General features: G+C 47.0%; 1 protein-coding gene across 13 annotated transcripts in view; it reads right to left on the reverse strand.

Moving 5' to 3' along the window:
- The window catches only part of LOC125767795 (talin-2), a 58947-nt gene that overhangs the window by 5400 nt on the left and 35537 nt on the right, over positions 1 to 18010 (reverse strand). For 10 of the 13 annotated variants that reach the window (XM_049434691.1, XM_049434700.1, XM_049434690.1 and 7 more), the window contains 7 exons: positions 9932 to 10788; positions 9338 to 9841; positions 8966 to 9057; positions 8608 to 8696; positions 7527 to 8190; positions 3403 to 7443; positions 3142 to 3332 (listed from right to left, as the gene is read on the reverse strand). In XM_049434691.1, the coding sequence (XP_049290648.1) occupies positions 3142 to 3332; positions 3403 to 7443; positions 7527 to 8190; positions 8608 to 8696; positions 8966 to 9057; positions 9338 to 9841; positions 9932 to 10743 (6393 nt within the window). In that variant the 5' untranslated portion in view covers positions 10744 to 10788. Of the gene's footprint in view, positions 1 to 14; positions 892 to 3141; positions 3333 to 3402; positions 7444 to 7526; positions 8191 to 8607; positions 8697 to 8965; positions 9058 to 9337; positions 9842 to 9931; positions 10789 to 18010 lie in introns of those variants that run through there. The other 3 variants (XM_049434703.1, XM_049434702.1, XM_049434701.1) reach the window with 3 other exon arrangements.

Consider the following 18010-nt stretch of genomic DNA (forward strand, 5'->3'; position numbering starts at 1 on the left):
AGATTGTGGCGGGGCAGGAAACAAGAAAACAAAACGTTAATTAAATGCTGACCACGTGTTGAGGACGGAACAGGAACGTGGGATGTTAGACAGGAAGCAAACACGGCGAGGGTTAACTGACTTTCTAAACAAGCGCGAGAGTATGAAATATTTTGATACAACTGTTATGGATCTATGTATGTAACTAACATCATGGCGATTAAGACTGTTTGGCTTAATTGCAAAGGACGGTACTGGATTCAAAATACTCCATCTCTCGTAAGCCGTAGGGGATGTCATGTTTCGGTTTTTTTTTTATTAGGACGGCAGCCGTGGGAGCATAATCAAGAAATGAATGTACTTTTTACCTACAGTTATTCTTCACTGTTCGTTTGTTACCCCTCTTTTCGAGCCGGAACTGTGCCAGAGCTGTCAATTTTCCCGCATATTCGTTGCACACGACACGAGAGAATATTAGTAACCACGCCATAGAGATTATACGCGCAACCAGGAAACAAAAGGCCGGAGTTGAAGATCAGTGCCAAATCGATACAGATCATCTCATTTTTACGGAGGGCGGATTGTGGTTGTGATTCAAGCAATCAGGTGAGAACAATAACGTTAAGCAAGTGATTCCATATCGTTTGGATACACAAACATACATTTATTCTTGCACATCAGACGTGACAAACAAAGGATATACTGGTTGTAGCTTATCGATAGGGACACAATAACATAAATAAGGAGTAGAATGATTGAATGCTCAGGAGATCTAACGCATGATCCTAATGACGAATGATATCAAAACACTCCATCGAACAATGTCGGCACAGTGGACAGAAGACGAAGCAGTTCCTCCTCCTGATCGGAAAGCCACCAGCAGGCGGCACTACAACCAATTTCCGGTACGATCTGCTCCGGAACGTTACGCGTTAGTGGCGATTCAATTTTGTTTCGAAAAAGTTTTGAAAGAAACAGGAAGGTTCAGCGGCACAGTGTAGCGGTGTGATGGTTGAAAAGAAAGAAAAATACAGGACGAATAGTAGAATGGAGGTGGTGATGTTTAACGCTCTGTGGCTTAAGTGGAAGATGCTTGGAAAGATGTGCCACTTTTGCTCGGAATTTTCTTAGCTACTAAAATGCACAAAAGCATACACGATCCGGATGCAAGCGAGAGGAAGTCGCCATCTTTGACACGTATACCACATTTATAACCATTCCGCCGAATACAACGACGAGCGACACCAAACACTGGAAGCAGTGCGTGTTTGTTAATTAGGACGAACAGTAAGAGCTCGCGTGGGCAGTGGTAGTGTGTGTTTGCTGTTGATGTGTGTAAATGTACTGGTGGCCAACACCTTCCGGACGATGGCCGGCTAGAACAGATGTGCTCGTCTCGGTAAGGCACAGCTCCCGTATCATCTGTGAAAATGAAAACGATGAAGGACGCATGGAACCCAGGGAACGGGAGGATAGAAAGAGGCAAAAAGGGGGCAAAAGGGGAAAACAATAAAAGAATCAGCTAATAAATGTGTGTTGAATGTATTGCCTATAAAGGGACTAATGGTTTGAGAGAGAGTTTGTGAGATTTAGTTGGGAAGATAGGATAGGGTGGATTGAATATCTCATCGATCTCAATCGCATCCGCGTTATTAGAGCGAATTTTTCCCAAAGTGTTACGTCCCTCAACCGTCATAATTCAACGAACCACAGTTTCCATTTACACACCAAGGATCGAGCGAGCGATTATTGCGTTCCAATACATTAACACGATCGTCTCTGCGATCAGTGTTGTTACTTACGAAGCTTACAATTGATTGAGTAATAGATATCACCACTACACCACGCACTTTTGCTGTTGGTTCGATAGCTACGATAACTACGTACGATTCGAGCAGAATCTTTAAGGATGCTGTTAGCCACGATTACGATCGGTTGGGAAAGGTGTTAGACCAATTCGAACAAAAGCCCTGCTTCGAACACCCTACAAATAACGAAAACAACGACATAGAAAACGGTACAGAGAGCACGAAAGATCCAATGCATTCCCCAATCTCATGCAACAACACGACGAGCTTTGTCGCTGGCGAACTACATTCCCACCCCCCCGTCAATATAAGGTGACCATCTCGAAAATCCCGTTTGTGAGTCTTACTTATAGACGAGTACCACACACACAGCATTCCATAGTTTTGTTTCCAAAAGCGAAGAGAAAACAGTTTCACAACGTACGGATAGGAGGGAAAGAATGAAAGCTTTAACGAGTACGTCCTGCTAGCATGCACCACCGAAGAAAACAAATTTCAGTACACGAAGTGAACAAGACACCACCATCCTTCTCTTATACTCTCCACAAAACAGAAGGCAAACGCGAACACGGCGAAAGATGTGCTTCAATATAGTGAACATTCCGGGAAGTCATTCTTCTTGATTATGCTAATTAACACGGCTGTCGATGTCGTTTCACATTGGAAACATATTGGAGTGAGGCTATGCATGTCAGAAAGGATATGAAATGGTACTAGTGTGACTATTAATTCGGTACCATGTGGAAGGAGGGTGTTTGTCTTTGTGTATTATTGCATTTTGTTGTTGGCAAGTGCTTTAAGATTGGAATGTGCATTTTGCGCGAAGCGCGTGTTAAGTTGGGTTTAGAAACATAGAAGCAACTTGCAGGTTGATATTCGGTAAGGTTTAGTACGATAATAGCATATTTTACTGGCACTTTGTAATAGGTAATAGTTATCATGATTGTATATACAACATTTGGTTTTAGCATTTGAACTGCAGCAAGCTACAATTTTCGTCTTGAAGTTTAAGACGATATCTTCGCTGCCCGTTGTTAGCGGTTAATTACGGGCGCTTTAACGACACAATGCAGATGCAAGTGCCAAGTGCTGAAAAGGTCGTGACAAACACACCAGACAAATGGTAATGCCGGTACGCACGTGCACGCGGTAATATGTTTTGACCGCTCAAACATTCCGTACCAAGCAAACAGCGTGCAGGACACGTACAGGCAACGATTGAAAGGAGTTTGATTTTGGAAAGTAAGGTTGGGGGGGGGGGGGGGGGGGGGTATCAAAAGAAATGGCACAGAACTGGAAGCGGGAAATTAAAATACAAAAGAACACCAACAAACTAAACAAAAAACGAACATACCTTAGCGCTATCTTTCAAATCATTCATAGCTGGATCGTTAATTGGCTTGCCGGAGGCGAGTTTAGTAGCGTTTATAAGCTCACCGAGTGCTGCGGCTACGTCTTTGACCGCGTTAATGACCATCACTTGCGAGTCGGGCTGACCGGAACCGAGTGAGGCGGCCCCATGCTTCACGGCATCGGCCAAATGCACTGAAACGAATAGGAACACACGGTGAGCAATGTGGAACATTGAAGGATGTTTATCTTCGGTTTAACTTACAAATAGTTGTAACTGCATTCTGTGCAGCAGCTGCTAGTTGATCTTGCGTTCCGGCCGCACCAGCGACCAGTATCTTAGTGTCCTCAACCAATGCCTTTGCCGTTTTGAGGATGTGCTCGCGATGATCGGAGAATTTGCCGTCCTCATCACTGGACTGGAGTGTACCGGCCGTAGCGAACATGATCGTCGTATCTAGATCGCTGATGATGGCGGACACCGTACTAGAAGCGTTGATGCATGCCTGTGTACCCCGTGATCCAGCCTGGAGCGCCGCCAATACCTGAGCAACCTTTTCCGAAACATCACGAGCGCCTCGAGAGATTTCCACCAAACCGCTACTGTCGTCCTTCCGAATGCCGGTCGTCGATTGGATCAGTACGTTCACCGACCGCCCAAGATCCTGCACAGTGTTACGAATGCGAATGGCAACATCCGGTGAGGTGGTAAGCGCAGACGCTCCGATAGCATCCTGTGCCAGCTGCGTATAATGATGCGTCATTTCCACGCACAGTTGAGCCAGCTTCGACGGATCGATAGCGGCTTTAGCGTTGATCTCATTCGCGTAACGGGCAATTTCCTTTGCGCTCTGCACCATGCGCGTTTGATAGTCGACGTAGGTATCGTTGAGAGACGCTCCCAGGAACGATTGACGCTTGTCGGAGATGCGTGACATTGAACGGGAGATTTGTTCCATCAAACCGGTCACTACACCGTTTTCGGTAGAGAGACGTTCGACCGTTGCGTTCAGCTCTTGGATCGCTTCCCGCGTGGACTCGACCGCCTCGTCCAATTCCGGATGGAAATGGGCAGCACGTGGATTGCCACCGGCTTGCTTAGCCGTCTGCACTAGCTGGGCGCAACATTCCACAACCGATTTTACCTGATTGATCAATACCGTTTGCTGGCCAGAATGTACGAGCTGTGAACATGCTCCGATCACACCATTTGTCAGCGGTACAATGTGTTTCGCAATCTGATTTACCGCATGGCCAAGACTTTCGGCATTCTTCTTCGCAGACGATTTTACCGGCTCCAGACGATCGATCAGCTCGGATGCTGCATTCAGCGACTGGTTGGTGAAACCCTGCAGGTTGCTATCCTTGCGTTGCGGTAATCCATCCACACCGACCGCCAAAGCGGCCGAATTAAGCTCACGCGAACAATCCTTCAATACCTCCAGCACCTGATCGCACTGCATCTGTCCGGGAGCCTTCTCACGAATGCTCGACGCTAGCTGTTTGATGCTGTCCGACACGTTACGGCTATGCGTAGCCAGTTGTTGCCATACCGGTGGATCCGTAGGTGTCAGCGCGAGCACCTTCGCCGTGCGAACCATATCCACCGCACCGTCGAGAATGCCTCGACCGGCCGTCAGGATCGGTTCCTGCGCTTTACGGCCCTCGGTTGATATACGAGCTGGGATCGAGATGAATTCCGGTGACGACGCAAAGTGACAGAGCGACGACACTGCATCCAGCAGTGGTTCCGTGGCAGCCGCACAGCGTTGCCGCGAAGCCGGGCTGTAATCCTGATCGAGTGCTTTGATTTCTCGCACAAGTGCCGCCGTGGAATTGGCAACTTCTTTTGCTGCCTGGACAAAGTGCCGCTTAGCAACAGGGTTTGTAGTCGTTGAGCTCGCGTTACGGCACGCATTACATAGTGCCGACGTGTGTTTGGCAATGACAGTTGCCGCCGATAGAACCTGCGGCTGGGAAGATGCCTGTCCGCGTAGAATGTCGCAGCTCTGGCGGATAGCTTGTGCAGCTCGGGCGTACTGTGCCTGATCAACGATACCCGGGCGTCCTCCAACGCTGGTCGGATTGGATACTCCCACGAGGTAGGCTGCCTGGGCGGCAGACTCAATCAGTCCACGAATCGATTCCGATACTGAATTTACCGAATGGCCAAACTCGACATGTTTGGAGTTTTTGGCATTATTCGCTATACCCGTCATGCCTTCGCCGAGTGTGCGTGATTTTTCCAGCACAGTATCGAGACAATCGAAGTATCCCTGATCGGTCAACGATTCCTGTGGAGACTCAAGCAACGGCCGCAGTGATTCAATGCTTCGAATCGCACCATCACACTCCTTCTGACCTGGAGCAGCCTGCGTACAGACGTCCACCAGCCGGTTAATACTCTCCGTCACTAGACGCGCTGCGGATGAGAGCTCATTTTTCGCATTCGGACGATCTGGATCACCCGCCACATAGCGAGCCGTACCCAGTAGACTGATCGACTGGTTCGATACACCACGAAGCGAGTTAACGATCTCCTCGCGTGCACGATCTTCTGCTGTCTGGCCAGCCATTTCGAGAGTCACCGTGAGCAGTTCTTTGTACGCGTGGCAAAACTCTTGACTAGTGCCGGCCAGTTTGATTGAGCTATCGTACGATTGCGCAACTTGCCCACCGGCTACGTTCAGCAGATCTGCGGCCGATTTTAGCTCGTTCTGCAGCTGTCCATATGGTCGATCCGACGGTGGATACTCACCGGTGTCAAGGATGCTACGCAAATCAGTGACCGTCTCGAACGCTTCGTTTATATCTTTCACGCCTGGCAAACAATCTATCGTACGACCAAGAGAGTGCTTCGTGCGCTTGATGGCAATCAGCAATGCTTCCTGGTTGTCCAGGTTTTGCAGCGTACGCTGCGCTTCCTCAATCACGCGAAGCGAATCCACAATAACCTCATCCGCGCAATCAACCACAGCAGGATTCTTCGTTGTAACGAGCACTCCACGTACGCTCTTGGTATAGTCGCCAAGGGCGAGGGCGGTATCGCGACCTGCCACACCCGCGTACGTGCGATTACCCTGCTGAGCAGCGCTCATTAGCTGATGCATCGAAACGTCAACGGAGTTGCTAGCTGCAGCAAGCTGCTTGAAGCAACTGTCGGCCGTTTCACCTGGCAAAGGTCGTAAGCTACCTTCCTGCGCCGCACGGCGCGTGTCACTCAATACGTTGCGAAGATTGCGGACCGCTTCTAGCGCTGCATCCAGTTCATTACCGCCGCACGCTTCTCGAGCACGGTGTGCCGCCAATCGAAGATCGTGGATCGCGTGTGTCAAATTCACCGCACAACGGCCCAGTTGCTGCGATGCTGCCTGATCCATCACCGTCGGCTGCAGTTCCCGAGCCGAGCTAGCCATCTGAGCACCCGGTTCGAGGAACATCTCGGCCGCATCGATCAAACCCAGCTGAGCGTTGGGATCGTCTGGTCGGGAAAGTGTGTTCTTCACACCTGCCACCAGGCGTGGTATCTGATCTGCCACCGCCTGACAGTCCTGCAGCAGGATCTCCTTCGTCTGCACGTCATTGCTATGGATGAGCGAGTTCTGAGCGGCTGTTATACACTGTGTGGCAGAAGATGCCGCCTGTTTGGCACACTGTTCCAGTCGACCAATCAGCTGTCGCTTTATCGCGGGCGTATTTGCCGTCGATGTCGTGATAACACGCAATTCCTCGGCCGCCGCACGCAACGTTTCCTGATGGGTGGAATCGTGTGGGTTGCCGGCACACAGTCGAGCCGCTTCCACCATGCGTGCAGTTGCGTCCGCCAGCTGCTTGGCCGCTTCCAACAGCTTACGCTGCATGTTCGAATCGTGTTGGCTTTCAGCTTCGCCCTTAATGCTCTGTATCAGCTGTGCCGTTGCCTTGCCGAGCTGTTGCGCTTGCCGTATCATCTCCTGCGGGTCGCTCGACGATACGAGAATGTCCGTAGCGACGAGAACGTTATCGACAGGGTTTTCGTTTTCGACGCGGCGTGCTTTCTCGCGGGCACTTAGCTTGATGTGTTCCAGCAGATCGGTCAGCGACTTGGACACATCCTTCGCCGCTGCTGTCAGATCACCACGCAGCTGTTGATTGTCGGTTGCTTCGTTGCACACTTCCGCTAGGTGAGCGACGGCTTTAGCAACTTCGCGTGCAGCCGCCTCCAGTTGTTCTCGACAGGCCGGACTTTGGATGGTTGGACCAACGACTCGAGCACACGCCACCAACTGACTAGTGGCCAGGGCACACTGGCTTGCCGCTCCAATAACTGAATTCGAGAAAAAAAAAGTTGATAACGGAAATTATATTACCACCAAATTTACAAAGCGTTCAAGCGTCAATCCGCCTTACCTTTATTGCGCGTTGCTTCATCCTCCGTAACGGCAGCAATCGATTTTGCCTTCAACACTAGTGCTGCCGTTGTGTTGGCGACCGCCTTTGCTAACCCGAGCAACATATCGTGTAATTCGCGACTTTCGACACTCTCCTCACCGATCGTGCTCAGCACCTGCCCGCTGGCTTCACCAACACGAGTGGCCGCATTTAGTAGGTTCTGACGCGGTTCCTTGCTTTCCGGTTCGGCCGATCGCAACAGATCGCTGAACGCGTTGCAAAGTTTACGTGTCGCTTCGAGCAATTTATCGCCGGTGCAATCATCATCCATGAGGGCAGCAATCAGCCGCACCTCCTTCGTCACTTCCGGAATACTCTGGGTGATTTGCGACACAGCCGCACCGACCGCCTCATGGTCAATCTCATCCGGTTGGGACGCGGTTACAACCTGCGCAGTGGCAGCATTCATCGTGGCCAGATGCGTCGTAACGGTTTGCTTCGAGGTGTCGAGCGTTTCCTCGCGCCATTGCAACGAGCCCGGATCGGTACCAAGCGGTGGTAGTTGTGCCTTTGTCTCCAGATCCTTCTCTGCCCGGTTGAGCGCCTCTTGTCCGGCAGAAATGTATCCCAACAGTGCGCGCTGAGGTTCCGACAGTACCGAACTAATGCGCGTTTGTTGCAACTGATGGAACACGGGACAAGGAACAAGGAAAGAAAATAAAGGAAATGAGTATGTCGTCTTTCTTTACAGGTTTTTATGCGTTTGTGAGTGAGTGTGTGTGTTAGTTGATGCTGTGTGATTAGGGTAAGTGGTGTGAGTGTAAATTAAAAACCGAGCCAAAAATTGTAATTCACCTACGTCTGGATGTTACGAGATTTGGTTTTTAGTAGACAACGAGTAGACAATGGTTACGCAGCATGAAACGAGATGAGACAAAAGACGCAGAAGCTTTATGACATGTGAACCAAACCCAATCCAATCTCTTTTGGGTGAAGCTAAAGCGTGAACACATGTAGTCACGAAATACAATTTGTACGATCAGTTAGTATGGTTAACAGAAAGTAAAGATATAAGCGCAGCGGGCTTGTCTGCTCTCACCATCGGTGGCTGGTGCGCCAGGTTGACCTGACCGACGATGGCACCGTACTGTATCGATTGCATCTCACCCGTACCGTACGGCCGTTCGCCTTCATTCGAGCCAACAAACAGAGTCAATCACACACACCCAAACACGGGTACGAACGAAATTGAAGAAACGGAACCATTATCGGCAAGTGCAGAACAGAAGATCAATCAGGTTGCAAAAGAAAATGTACAAAAAAGAAAGAATAATAAATCAATAAAAGTATAACTAAATATTCTACCTTGCCGTACATAACTAGAACATATGAAAATGAAACAGAATAACTGCAGACTGTGAAATAATTTGTTCACGACATGATTTTTTTTTGCTTACCGTCTGTTCCACGCATAATGGCCGGTTTAGCGATGGAATGGGTTTCCACCTTTCCGGATTTATTCGTCTCTTCGTGTTGCAGGAAGGTGGCTCTAAAAACATAAACGATAACTTCGATTGAGCAAACTTATCTGAAGATTTTAAAACACTTTTTCTTAGTATAACCGTTCTTGGATAAAGCAATACAAAATACTTTCGAAAATTAGGTACAAAGGATATAGAGCACCGGGCTATGGTCTACGGGCATCTTGCTATAAAATAAGGTGCTAAAACTTTATCGTTTGTTAATAGTGCATACGATAGAAAAACGATCACTTCCTCGAAAGGTTATTCTAATAGAAAAAGTGCCTTCTTGAATGGTAGTGTTCTTACTTCGACGGTGCGACGCTTTCCTCCACCATGGTCGAACCTTCATCGCCCTCGATGCCGAAATGGTCCTTCGCTTGTTTCTTCTTCAGAATGATGTCGATGTAGCCGGCAATCAGCTGCACGATTTGTTCCGCTTCCGTCGTTTGTACCGAGTAGTACGAATCGGCATAGTCACCAAAATCAAGCGTGAACGTGTTTGGCGATGCACCCCATCGGCGGACGGTCGTAAGGGGCCACGATTTCATGATTTCTTTCGTCGTTTCGTCCAGCCGTAGCACGGAATCTTTCGTTACACCCAGCAGCCGTGGAACGAGCTTATTCTTGCCGGTCATTTTCTCCTTCACGAGAAAGAACGTTACACCGTACGTGGGAAGTTCGCGTGCGGTCTTGGTGTAGACATACTTCGCGTCCAGCTCGGACAGCCCGATGAGCTTCCGGTGCTCGGCGAATATCTTTCGCTCGATGTTCTTCGTGCGCACGTACGAGGCGGGCAGAAATTCACGCAAGCTGCAAAAACCAAAAAATTAAGTTGTGTTAAAAGAAAGCTTCTTTGTGTGTTGGGTAACAAAAAAAAGGCGGAAAACGGCTGATACATACTCCAAAAATCCAGCTCTGTGCTTCGTCTCGTTGTGGTCACCGAACTGGATCTGCACCTGAATGCCGGCGAATTCACACGCTTTGTCTTGCGTGACCGGATGCGTACCATCCAGGATGGCATCACGTGCCTGCACGTACAGCAGGTTAAGCTGTACCGGATCACGCGAGTCGATGTTCTGATCGGAGTAGAAGAACTTGCGCCTCAGCAGTACCGTTTCCTGCTCGTCAATGCCCTGCTCGCGCAACGTCTTCCCCACATCCACCCAGTTTATCTCGTCATCCGTCCGCAGCTTCTTCCGCAAGCTCTCCATCTTCGCATCGCGCTCCTTCTCTTGCGCCTTACGGCGCAACGTTAGCGTACCGGTGTTGGACCGATTGTCGGGCTGGTTTTCGTTTTGCGCCTCCGGATCTTCGCGCACCAGTCCATACTCTTCGTGGTTGGTAATGCCGATCTTTGTGCAGATTACCACCATCAGCTGCGACACCGGTTGCGAATCGTCGACCAGTATCGTCTTGACCGCACCGTCCAGCATGCGGACGCGCAACGTACGGTGCTTCTGTCGGTACTCGAGCACATCGTGATTGTGCAGCATGTAGTAGCCCAAGTTACGGGCCGGTTCCAACCATACGCCCTGCCGGGTGTCATCGTCCGCTAGGAACAGGCCGAACTCTTGCGCCTGTCCCTGTACCGCTTCCGCGAACTTGTCCTTAATAATGCGACACGCATCGAACACGGTCGTGCTCGGATCGAACTGGATCGTCTTTGTCACCCGGCCTCCCTCGAGGCTGATCCGAAGGGAAAGTGTGGACATCCTCGTGACTGAGCTGCTGCTGCTATGGTGGCCGCTCTAGTGAAGCTAGAAAAGAGAGACAAGGGTAGGGAAAACAGAATTTCATTAGTATTACTGTTCAATAGTACCAGAATTTGTTCGTTCGCATCGATGCAGATATATCCGATTTTGGCTGCTATTGTGACGCTGTTTTGAGATCAGTTTTTTGGTGGAGCTTATATTTGGAAAAGCGTTGCGTTTTAATGCTATTAAGTCGTAAGCGTTCGATTCATTGTGGAGATGCCAACTTGCCAGAGTGATAAAGCTTCGTCAAAATCATTCCCGTACAAGGGGCATACATAAACTGACCACTTCCAGTACTCCACACACTTTTCTTCACTTTCTCCCTGTCTAGCTATGATGGCGCTTTGTGGTCCGCGGTTATCAAAGACCCCAAACACAGTGCGTGTGTTCCACTCAACCGCCAAAGATCAGCTGCGGCTCGTCGTCGTCCTACTGGCGCGAGCGCGCGCGCGTGTCGAAAGCATCATAAATCACAATTTATCGTACGTCCTGTCCAGTGACGCCTGTCATCAACCAGACCAGAGCATCTCCCCGGGTGTAGAGAGGCATTGAGAACCCATCTCCAAACCGCAACCAATACGCGACGGGGACACATTCACACGCGAGTCCTGCGAAAAAAAAAACGGGACTGCAAAACGTGGCGACAAATAAAATCCGTCATCTACCGCATGGCTACGGTACAACACGGGCACATCGCACGTACGAAATCTGTGATAAAGCGTGACCGAGATGCAAAATCGATCGATGCGGCAGGAACACGGTTGGAACTTGGTTGGTGTACGAATCGCTCGAATGAATCGAGTTTGGAACACATTACGCTACAAAACCGCTACAACAGGCAGCAAATGGCCGATAAAAAGCGCATCATGTTTCTTCCTTAACGTGTTGGCCTCCACTTACCTTTTTCCACCGTTTACCCTTTTTGGCCGTTTGGAATTCAATCACTTCACTGTGAAGAGTGTACCACCGCTGATGGATGTCTGAATGTCCTTACGATGCGGTGCAACACTCTCGCGCGCACACACACACACACTCGCCAAGTGACGCGTAAGTCACGAAGCGCCATCGCAGTCACGTTTCGTCTTCGTTTGCCGTTTTATTTTCCACACTTTTTCCTGCTGCGTTTTTGCCGACACGATAAGCAAAGTGTGTTGAGCACTTCTGGCGCCACTAGCTTCCGGGAGTGCCAAGGCAAAAAAACCAACCCGAGTCGGTTGTATCGGTAATCTTTCCCATACTTCGGTTGTGATGAAGAATCTGCCGCCCTAAGATGCTTAAGCCCTTGCGCCCTTGGTGCAGTGAAGTGGAAAATTAACCGTTACATTAAAATATGTTACCATCGGAAAATGGCCGGGGAGGCTATAAATCGTACTCCAAAAGCAGTGCGCGCCCCCAACAAGAGCACTTCACCTCCACAGCGGCGACACCACGTGACACGAAACCCATATATTTATGTATTCGATAAATCGATAACGATGCCCGGTGAGGGCGCGGGAAAAACACGCAGATCCGTTGATGGAAAATCGCTTGACGGTCGCACGAAAGTGTCCTTCTGCTTCTCATTATCGCTTATGGAGTGTTGAAAAATGGTGCATCCATTATGATGCTATTGGATTTAGCCGCCAAGCGGGGCAAACCTTTCTAGCCCAGCGTCGGTTTGGATACGCAGAGCGTCCTCGGTACTGAGACGGCAAGAATTGAAAAAGATCTTGCTTGGGTGTGCGTGGGGACTCTACGACGGTAGCAAGGCAACGGGCCACCGTTCATTAATTTTATTTTCCTAATCTGACACCGCAGAGGTGGGATTAATGTGATTATTCACTTTTCGGCTAGGATGCCACTAAACAGCTTTCGGTCGCTTACTTCCTTGTGTTCGCGAGTGTGTGAGTTCCAGGCGAAACGCTTGAAACAAGCGTCCAGTGGAAAGCTTTGGTGTCGTAAAAGACGACATCTTGTCTTCGATCGTTTCGCATCTTCACATCCATCCCTTTCCTGGGGGTGCTTTTGCTTTGAGATTGGCTTGGCAGCACGGTGAAGTGTCACACTTCCGGTCGTAGAAATTAATTGAAACATACTGCCGCCAGCCAAAAAGGACGACAATCGCTCCAAGTACACCACGCCTTCGATAAGAAAAACGGCATGAAACACCTCCACATACGGTACACTACTCTACGGTAACTCTGTCAACGAAAGCTGTAGACATCAAAACTAGCATACTCGAATGGTGGTGACCACCTTCCACCCTACTTTTACCCAAAAGCATGGGTTTAGCGGTGAGCACAATTCATCCATCCATCGAGCGTCATTGTCACCATAACAACGGAAGGGAACGCCTGCGCACACACAAAGAAGAAGCATCTCGCTTTTTCGGATGGTTTACACAAGCAACCCCCTCCCCCCCCCCCCCCCCTCCCAATACATATTCTTCAAACCCAAAAAAAAACCGAAACGCGCTGCTCTTTGGAAGCATTTTCCACAAGGTGTCAAGTCGGTCTCCTTCGTGTCATTTCGTGTGTCAAAGAAAAGCGGCGCATAAAATAAAATCCTATGTCCATTTGCAGGGTATAAAGATGAATTCATTTTAACATTGAACAAGAAAAGAAACTTCGATTGCATCACTGAAGCAAAAAAAAAAACACACACACACATACATATATAGGGTACACACATAACACGAAGATGAATGGTTATTGCGAGAATCGAGAAGCTCCTTCCACGAGTTTCTCAAGTGCTTTTATAGGTCGTTGCCCTTTGAAGCTGATAAGAAAACAGCTTTTCCAAACGCTTTTCTTTTCCAGGAAGCCTATGTTTTTGTGTCCAGGACTTTGTGGAGGTTGTATAATTCTTTTTGAACTCGAATGTCCTCGCCCGTCCCCGCTGCTCGGAGTTTTCCCGCAAAACGTTCAAAAAACGCTTGTTCTTTGTTGGTTCAAGGCGACTCACAGGTGAAAGGTTTAGCAACATTCAAAACGCTTTCCTGCTGACGCCGGGTGGGGGATTCTTTTTCCTTCTTCTTCTCCGGACAGTAAGCGCATTCGTTTGGCTAGATGTCAAGTGTCGGCAGAACAAGACGATCGGCAGAAGCGATGCAACCGAAAAGGGATAATAATCCTGCAATTGTGCGCAAAAGGATAACTGCCGATATTTTGCACTGTCACCGCACAGAAGAGACAGAAACGGAAGGAAATGCCTCTATTCTCTGTAGCCTTTCTTACTACCCGGTTCCGGTTTTTCGGTAAAATGGGATCAAATGTTGACCCTCTCTCTCTCTCTTGGTGTAGACAGGCAAGACGTCGGTAGCAGCTGGCTTAAACATCTTCTGGTGACGAACGGTTCAAATTGTTTCCACCCGATTATATGCGTTGTGCTGCGATGTTCACGACGAAGTTTTCTCCGTAATTACTTACATGCGAGCGGCAACAAACAGCATTTAGGCTTGGTCGAAACATTCATCTGCCTTGCTTGCTTGCAAAAAGCATAAAGCATTAATACAAAAATGCAAAGGTGTGTATGGGTATGGCAAAAGAACAGAGAAATACGGTTGTGGATTAATTTCGCAAACCCTTCGCAAACAGGCCTGTGCAAGCGAAGCCACTAATCAAAAAGACTTCGGTGTTTCTGTGCTTGATTCTGCGAATCAAGCTTTAATCACAGCCAAGAGGACCGAACTAGAGATGTGCAAAGATGTGAAATAAGTGTCTTTTCACTCAAATAATGTTTTACATAAAAAAACAAAAAAAAATCTAAAAATTTGAAAATTTCCTAAGGCTTACCCTTTTTAATTTTTTTGAACAATTGAGCAAAATTTAAAAATTTGTTTTATTTTAATGCGAAATTGTTGCAATAAGTTTCTTTTCACTCAAATAATGCTTTAAATTAAAAAAATAATAAAAAATCAGAAAAAAAATTTAAAAAAAATTTTCAACTCGAAAATTTCATAAGGCTTACCCCTTACGATTTTTTTGGGAAATTTTGCAAAAAAAATTAAATTGATTTATTTTAATGCCAATTGGTTGCAATAAGTTTCTCTTCACTCAAATAATGCTTTAAATTAAAAAAAGCATTAAAAATCACAAAAAGATGTAAAAAATCTATAAATTTATCAATCTACTAAGGCTCATTTTTGCATCAAGTTTTGCCTATAACTCGGTCGGTATCCTACGAATCTCCAATCTTTAACCTATGGTCGATAGATGGCATCAATGGCTACATTTTCTTCTTGTACGGCCATGCCCTCAGATGTCTGTGCCAGAAGTTATTCGAGGAACCAAATTCCTTACCCTGTTTGAGAAAATGTAAAATTTTCTTCATTTCTGCATCAAGTTTTGCCTATAACTCTGTCGGTACCCAACGAATCGCCAATCTTTAACCTGTGGTCGGTAGATGGCACCAATGGCTGCATTATCTTCTTGGACGGCCATGCCCTCAGATGTCTGTGCCAGAAGTTATTCGAGGAACCAAGTTCCATACCCTGTTTGAGAAAATGTAAAATTTTCCTCATTTTTGAGCAATGTAGCAAAATTTATAAATATGATATATTTGAATGCGAATTTGTTGCAATAAGTTTCTTTTGACTCAAATAATGCTTTAAATTAAAAAAAGAATAAAAAATAATAAAAAAAATCTAAAAATTTGAATTTTTTTAAGGCTATAGCCTTAGCTTTTTTTGGGAAATTTAGCAAAATTTATAAAATGATGTCTCACGTATTTACTCTTTTTGCAACTCGACTCACCACGGCTACATGCTTACACTCATGAGTGAGTAAAATGATCGAACCTTTTTATGACTCCGAAATGAGTCGTTAAACGAGCTGACTCCTAACAACGACTCATTCACTCAGAGTTGACTCACTAAAAAGAGTTGTTATGCCCATCTCTAGACCCAAACAGAGTGGCGCAACATGGTTTTGCGTGCACCCACAAAGCAAAAGGGTGTGAGTAATTTAATACTCATTTTCCACACCGTCCACGGCACGGAACGGAAGTCATCCTTTCTTTCTTCCGACGTTCATCAGCGTTCAATATTTGCCTAGAGTCATCGAGCCACGTCAGGATGGCACGTGCTGACACAACAGATGTATCGTGTTGCACAGAAGAATCAGGACAGCGACATGTTTGGATGTGGAAGGCACGAAAACAATCACCACCTCTTCTTCACACCTGCGAGATATTAAAGAGGGAACTCAAATTAAGATACCGAAGCTCAGTTGTTTTTCTGTCCGCCATGTTGAACGTTATCTTTGCAAAATGTCCAGATCCTTCCTGTCACCAAATAGGATACGCGTGTCGATCAATGAACTACCTGTTGAGTAGAGGTGTACACCTGACTATCTAGGACACACCTGACCATTATCCTTCCGATTGGACGGTTGGTGCGTGTCTGCGTGTGTTGGTTTGCTTGATGTATTGAGCCGTACTATAAATAATACATCCTATACAGTCTTGGTCAAACCCCCACCAGACGTGTGATGTGGTTACCGTGTGACTCTATCTCTCTTTCGCTCTGTCATGTCTCACGCCATCCTTTACTTTGTTGCTCCGTGTGTCGACAGTCGACGACTCTACTTTATCGGCTTTCCACCGGTGTGGATAACGACGATAAGACCATTCTTAATGCAAATTTATCGATCCCTTTGCTTATCCAGCAAAACATTGCACCTGCACCGGAACAGGTACGGACGGCAGGATTTCACAAAAGGTTGTTGCGACGATAAGGACGGATTCGTAGGGATTCAAGGCAGGCAGACAAAATACGGTCTCTGTGTGCCGGAAATAAAAAGGTACGTGCTGGTGGTACGGTGACCGTGTCGATGCTTATATATCGATTCCATTACGTTCCATAGTGGGAGATGCTTTTAATTGATTTCAGTTTTAGGCCCGAGAAAATGAAAGGCCGAGAGTTCCCAATACATGTGTACACACAAGTACACAAGTGTGGTCTATCAAACCAATACATTTTGGGTTGGGTTCTGGAACACACTTTCCTGTTGAATTGAATTTATTGCTTATCGGGCAGCAAGAACCGAAGCTGGATCGGATAGGAGAGATGCATAAAATTATCATAATTTGCACAAGACAATGTCTGCAATGCCACCCTTGAAGAAATAAATAAAGATAAGTGCCCAAAGTTTTATCGATTGCGTGATGTTCCTTCATTCCCATTCGTTTTTTTCAAATTCACTTACTTTAGCACAACAAGATGGCAACGTTGTCTTTCAGAAGATTCCTTCTCTGAAGGTGATCTTCAGGATCAAACATCAGTTCAGTTATCATGTGGTGAAGGGTACAGGGAAGGAGTTGCTGATTTCAATAAAGGTATACCTCCAGTCTCCAATAATACATCCAGCACTCCTCCTCCTTCCATTTACTGGAGGGTTCCTTTTGATAGTATCGGAATTACCGGTAGATTCAATTTCTGAGATAATCGAGGCAAAAAGGTGCTTCTACCGGATGCACCGTTTAGTCGTCAAGCCTCATTAACTTCCGGGTACACGATGGGATTTCTTTCTTTTCCACACCGCGAAAGGATTCCACGCTATTTTCCGGGACTTTTCATGTATCGTAGCGAGGACAAAATGTTACATCCTTTTTCGAGAGGTATTAATTTTGATTTTACACACAACAATAGATTTTCCAGTGGTTTTTAGGGTTCAACTTTAAGCCGACAAAGGATCATGATGCAATCAACTACGGTTCATTCAACAGAGAACGTTTTTTTTGCTAGTTGTTTACCAAAGTAATATAAATTTTAAATGCGTAACTTTCACTCACCTTTTTCTAATAAACATTTTCGATTGTGTGTTTTTCTGTTGTTGCTTCTTTTCAATATTAGTTCGACAAAAATAGCTCCAATTCACATAAATAGTTTCACTGGTAGTGTTTTTTTTTTCTTTTTACTTGCGACAATTTTCCTCGCTTTTCCTCGTCCGCAAGAACTTTACGATTGAAAACATTTTACTGTTTTGCGAGAAAAACACGTTTGTCGTTTGGTTTTCACGCATCCCCTTGCCGAGGGGTGAAGGGAGTCTGACTGATGGGTCGGAGTTTAACGGTACCGGTGTATTGGTGGATATACACACCAACCTACACGGCGTAACTCGTCACACCCGATACTTTCGCCAACAAACACACACACACACACAGAGCCATGGGGATTTTACGGCGATATTTACGGAAGGGATTCACCCTATAATCGTATTATCCTGTACTTAACGCACGCACACGC

The sequence above is a fragment of the Anopheles funestus genome, chromosome 3RL (genome assembly GCF_943734845.2).
Source record: "Anopheles funestus chromosome 3RL, idAnoFuneDA-416_04, whole genome shotgun sequence".
NCBI classification, from domain to species: Eukaryota; Metazoa; Arthropoda; class Insecta; order Diptera; family Culicidae; genus Anopheles; species Anopheles funestus.